This window comes from Rhododendron vialii, chromosome 10a (assembly GCF_030253575.1).
Source record: "Rhododendron vialii isolate Sample 1 chromosome 10a, ASM3025357v1".
Classification (NCBI taxonomy): Eukaryota; Viridiplantae; Streptophyta; class Magnoliopsida; order Ericales; family Ericaceae; genus Rhododendron; species Rhododendron vialii.
In genome coordinates this window covers 4,810,518-4,815,676 of record NC_080566.1, presented here as the reverse complement: position 1 = coordinate 4,815,676, position 5,159 = coordinate 4,810,518, and the positions used below count along the sequence as shown (strand labels likewise).

The following is a 5,159-nucleotide window of genomic DNA, read 5'->3' as shown; positions in this document are numbered from 1 at the left end:
CCATCCTTCGAACTAATTTGTTCACCGGCTTTGCTTTTCCACCAAATAAAATCAGACTTTGCGCTTTAGCTGCAAATGTTATCTATCGGCTTCAAGAGTCCTGAAATACAATTAACAAGTATTAAACTCCAAGTAACACACTAAATAGACGTAACAAGTCTAAGTTATGGGGGCATATTTACCCACCTATCATCAACAGCAGTGGCAAAGGAAGTTTACGATGGATGAAGCAATACTGTATGTGATTCATCCTATCTCGATCTAGAATGCAGAGCTCCACCAGGTCGGCAGAAGGGGAGTCTAAGATCTCCAGAACTTGGGCTCTATTCCGAGTGGCCATAAATTTTGATCACAGGAGAAAGAAATGAAACCAATAAATCCTTTTGTTCGTGTGGGATGGACACTTATAAAATCGAACTACTCCTATTGGTATACCGTACACAAAGCACCGCTAACCAGTCAAAAACCGAATATACATTACCAAGTTCCTTGTGTTTGTATATGGCGAGGGGTTCCCGCAATCTGACAAATATTTCACAAAGCGCTCTCGGAGAGTTTCGTTGGTTTGATAGGGTACTGTTATGTGAGAAAGGGGTGTTGAATTTACCTATTTCTTCGCCCCCGGCCACCACACAAATATCTCTTTTGTACGCTGGCTGTCAAATTAACCCAACCACCTATTTTGCAAACTACGATCAATTAACGGAGCTATCAACATCGTGAGAACCGTATATTGGCGGAGTGGTCAGCATAGTTTTAAATCGCGGTATCGGTCGCCGTCGCGGTATCGGTCGCGGTATATCGGTATCGGGACATATCGGTGATACGTCGCGGGAATCGGGTGTCGCGGTCGTGAATTTTTAAAAATCATCAGCAACATGTATAAAACTTGAAAAATATACTTTTACCCCAAACATTGGCTTAATTATCACATTTACTTATTTTCCAAGACAAGATCCAAAATTTTTGCAAAAAAGCTGTGAAAAAAGCTGTGAAAAAAGCTGTGTGGAAGGAGTTTTTTGTTTTTTGCTTTTCTTTTTTTTTTTCAGCACCGATACGTATCGGCCGTATCGGCCGTATCGGTCCAAATATCGGTTACGGACCGATACGTATCGGGAACCGGCCGATACGCCTGTGAATTTCAATCTCACCGATATATCGGCCAATATCCGTATCGGAAGCCGAAAATTCCGGTACGTATCGGCCGATACGGTACGTATCGGCCGATATTTAAAACTATGGTGGTCAGGCAACCCGGTAGCCAAATGAGTTGTGCCGCCGTTACAAAGTGTCAAAATTGTATAAGAATTGTAATTCATTTTTGTCAAATATTTTTTTTTTCCTGAAAATCTTTAATTTTTGACACACAATCACATCCTCCGTTGTTTTGGTTTGATGAGAAGGAAACAGATTAGGCGGGATTTGGGAGCCAGAGGTGGATTTGTGTATGCAAATGGGTTTATCATTGAGATATGGATTTTCTTTAAAACCAGGCAAGTGGAGAAGAGGATGGCGGGATGGTGACGTCCATGGAGAGGTGCCGATCGATCGATCGTATCATAATACAGAAAGTTTGGAGGTCTACGGGACATTACACTGATAGTTCAGAGGCTTTTTTAAAATTTTCCCTGCACAGTATTGTGCTGTGCAATTTCAAACGTCCAAAAGTATTTTGGATGATCCAAATTTTTAAAAAAAAATTTTGGGAAAGAAAAACGCTTTCTTGAAAAAGTTTTTTAAAAAATCTAGACCATTAATTGTCGAGACGGATGGTTCCGATGGTGCACAACACACCCCTGAATCCAACAAAACGGCAATCTGATAAAAGAATCGTGTGATAATTGAAATTTGTCAATGGGAATTAATGAGAGTGGGTACCAAACCCCCGGTTATACATAACCATTAAACAAGTTCTAACCGCAAAGGACGGTGATTCCAATATACGTACATAGGACCGAAATTAAGAAGTAGGATCCCGCTTCTCAGGTGTCAACTGCAGAGAAGCATGTACAGTTTAATTTGTACCATTCATATTAAGAATCAGTTGTTCAGTTTAGTCTTTGATGGTTTTTGGTTGTGACGTCGTTTTCCTCCTGTTCCTGTTTAATCTTTGTAACTTTCTGTTCGGAAATTAATAAAATTATTTTGCCAATAAAAAAAAAAAACAATCAGTAGTTCAGATTTGTTGAATACTTTTATTGGTAAAAATATATTCCTACCAGTAAGAATATCAAAACAAATATGAACCATTTAAAACATTATCCGACGGTTGCAATTACTTAGACTGCACATCTGCAGTCCAAACCTTGACTGCAGACAGGCCATTACACCAGTAATCAATTCCATGCTCAATTTCTCCTTAAAGAAGGTTTTCTTTTTTTTTTCAACGGATTGAAGAAGCATACCTATTTAAAAAAGCTATACGGCATCTACAGATTATCATCGGATTGAATACAGATCAGACAATACGACATTTACAGATTTCCACCCGGATACAAAGACACAACTAAGCCTTAAAGTTAACGATATATAAGAAAAACAAAAAGACGAAACTGATGTCTAACGCCTAAATAAGAGTCCACACCGTTGTCAGCAAGGTTAAACGTTGCAAAACTCATGAAATTGTTAATTGGAGCTTCTTATTAATTTATCCACCTTCATCAACCTCCTCCCTATAAAATACACCTCCCTTCGCAGTTCGAAACTCGTCTCATTAAAAACACACAAATATAAATTTGTCAACCGGCAGAAGAAATTACAATGGAAATTCTCTATGCCTCTCTCCTTGGTTTCTTTCTTCTTGTCATCTACTTCTACTACAACCACAAGTCGGGTGGAAATGCAAACCTTCGGCCACCTGGGAAAACCGGATTTCCGGCGATCGGGGAAACCCTTGAGTTCCTCTCTGCCGGGTGGAAAGGACACCCTGAGAGATTCATATTCGATCGCATAGCCAAGTACTCCTCCCACGTCTTTAAAACAAGCCTTCTTGGCTCCCAAGTTATTGTTTTCTGCGGATCAAACGGGCACCGATTCTTATTCTCCAACGAGAACAAGCTTGTCCAAGCATGGTCTCCGAGTTCTATCGACAAAATCTTCCAACACTCTACAAAGAAATCAACCAGTAAAGAAGCCTTGAGGCTAAAGCAAATGTTTCCAAACCTCCTTAAACCCATGGCGTTACAAGGCTACCTCGGTTTAATGGATACCGTCGCCCACCGCCACTTTGTTACTGACTGGGAAAAAAAGGACACGGTGGTTGTTTTCCCTCTTGCCCATCACTACACTTTTTTGCTTGGCTGCCGTTTGTTTGTGAGCGTTGAGGATCCAAAACATGTTGCCATACTTGAAAAGCCTTTTGGGGTTTTGGCAGCGGGGATCGTGTCGATGCCCATAGACTTTCCTGGAACCGCATTTAATCGCGCAATCAAGGCTTCTAATTTAATTCGAAAGGAACTTTTGGTGATCATCAAACAAAGGAAGATAGATTTGGTCGAGGGAAAGGCGTCGCCAACTCAGGATATCTTGTCGCGTATGCTTTCGACAAGCGATGACAATGGCAAGTTCATGCATGAGGCAGATGTTGCCGACCAGATACTGGGTATGATAGTTGCTGGCCATGACTCCTCCAGCTCCGTTTGTACGTCCATTGTCAAGTATCTTGCTGAGCTACCTGATATATACCAAGTAGTTTATCAAGGTAATATACTCCTAACTTTTTCGTGTTATTGTCACAATTTAGAAGCAATGCTAAGTTCATCACACTTACAAACATGGATCAATGTTGTTCTGTTTTTTAATTTTTTATTTGACAAACAGAGCAAGTGGAGATTGCGAAATCAAAAGCTCCAGGTGAATTGTTGAATTGGGATGACATTCAAAAGATGAAATATTCATGGAACGTAGCATGTGAAGTGATGAGACTTGCACCCCCTAACCTAGGTACTTTCAGAGAAGCAATAGCGGATTTCACGTACGACGGTTTCTCAATTCAGAAAGGGTCGAAGGTAAGAGCAAGTATCCTGAAAACAAAACGTCCTATGGTCCATATATATTGTTTAGTCAACAACTGCTGATTTTAGCAGTATATTAGCTAGTCAGTTATAGCGTGTTCGGTTGTTTTTTCCTAGAATCAAAATTGTGATAAGACATTTTCAAAACATTTTTTTTTTAATTCTCTGCATACCTTTTATGGAAATAAACCAATTTTAAGGAAAGCTCAAAAAGATGTTATCGATTTTCAAAATTTACTTTCTTTTGAGTTCTGAAATTGTGATTTCAGAAAATTTTCAGGAACAATTAACTTGTACTTTTTTTCTTGTTGATATGCAGTTATATTGGAACCCAAACTCGACTCATAGAAATCACGAATTCTTTCCCGAGCCACAAAAGTTCGATCCATCGCGATTTGAAGGTTCTGGACCTGCTCCTTACACATTTTTACCTTTCGGTGGAGGACCTAGGATTTGCCCTGGAAAAGAATTCGTGAGGCTGCAAATACTCGTATTCATGCACCACCTAGTTAAGAGGTTTAGGTGGGAAAAATTGATTCCTGACGAGAAGGTTTTTTATATTCCCCTACCTAGTTCTGAGAAAGGTCTTCCAATTCGCCTCTTTCCGCATGAAGCTTAGTCTTGTTCCCATTGAGATTATGGGGTGTGTTGGAAATTTTTTTTCGAACTAAAAATTGTCTGTGTGTGTGTTGGACAGTTGGGAAACAATTGTGCTTATAGATATGAACATGTTGCATGTACCTAGTGCGATGGTGATTCTATTTCTTTGGTGTTTTAATTTAATCCTTTTTGCCTCTAGTGCTTGTTTCGTTTTGTGTTAAATGTTGTATCCTTTGAACCGGCCCCCTTACAGTTTGGCGTACTTTATATTTCCTCTAGTTTTCTCTAATTTATTGTTTTGGTTGGCTCCTTGCCAACCTTATTTCCCTTCTGAGTCACTGGTGGCATATTTGTTGGGTCGCCCATGTGATCTTCGTTGTGATGCTGTGAAGCTCATTTTTCTTTTAATCTTTGTACTAATTCATTCAAATATAATTAATTAAATCGATAACTTGCATGCACTTCTCCAACATCTGGCTGTCTGATCAATGTATCGCAGCATCATTCATTTTATTTGTATGTGTTATTGTCTTTCATATTTACAAT

At 39.5% G+C, this 5,159-nt stretch overlaps 1 protein-coding gene across 1 annotated transcript; it reads left to right on the top strand.

The window, feature by feature from the left end:
- The first annotated feature begins 2,707 nt into the window (after positions 1–2,707).
- On the top strand, positions 2,708–4,845 carry LOC131302280 (beta-amyrin 28-monooxygenase-like). The gene is made up of 3 exons (XM_058328831.1): positions 2,708–3,700; positions 3,820–4,007; positions 4,333–4,845. The coding sequence occupies exons 1-3, from the start codon at positions 2,761–2,763 to the stop codon at positions 4,630–4,632; spliced, it is 1,428 nt and encodes a 475-aa protein (XP_058184814.1). The 5' UTR covers positions 2,708–2,760; the 3' UTR covers positions 4,633–4,845.
- Positions 4,846–5,159: the final 314 nt, after the last annotated feature.

Bases quoted from the DNA above. Each gene is read 5' to 3' on its own strand.
- LOC131302280 (XM_058328831.1), top strand. From the start codon at position 2,761: ATGGAAATTCTCTATGCCTCTCTCCTTGGTTTCTTTCTTCTTGTCATC. The intron at 3,701-3,819 runs GTAATATACTCC...TTTGACAAACAG, and splicing joins ATACCAAGTAGTTTATCAAG to AGCAAGTGGAGATTGCGAAA. The intron at 4,008-4,332 runs GTAAGAGCAAGT...GTTGATATGCAG, and splicing joins CAATTCAGAAAGGGTCGAAG to TTATATTGGAACCCAAACTC.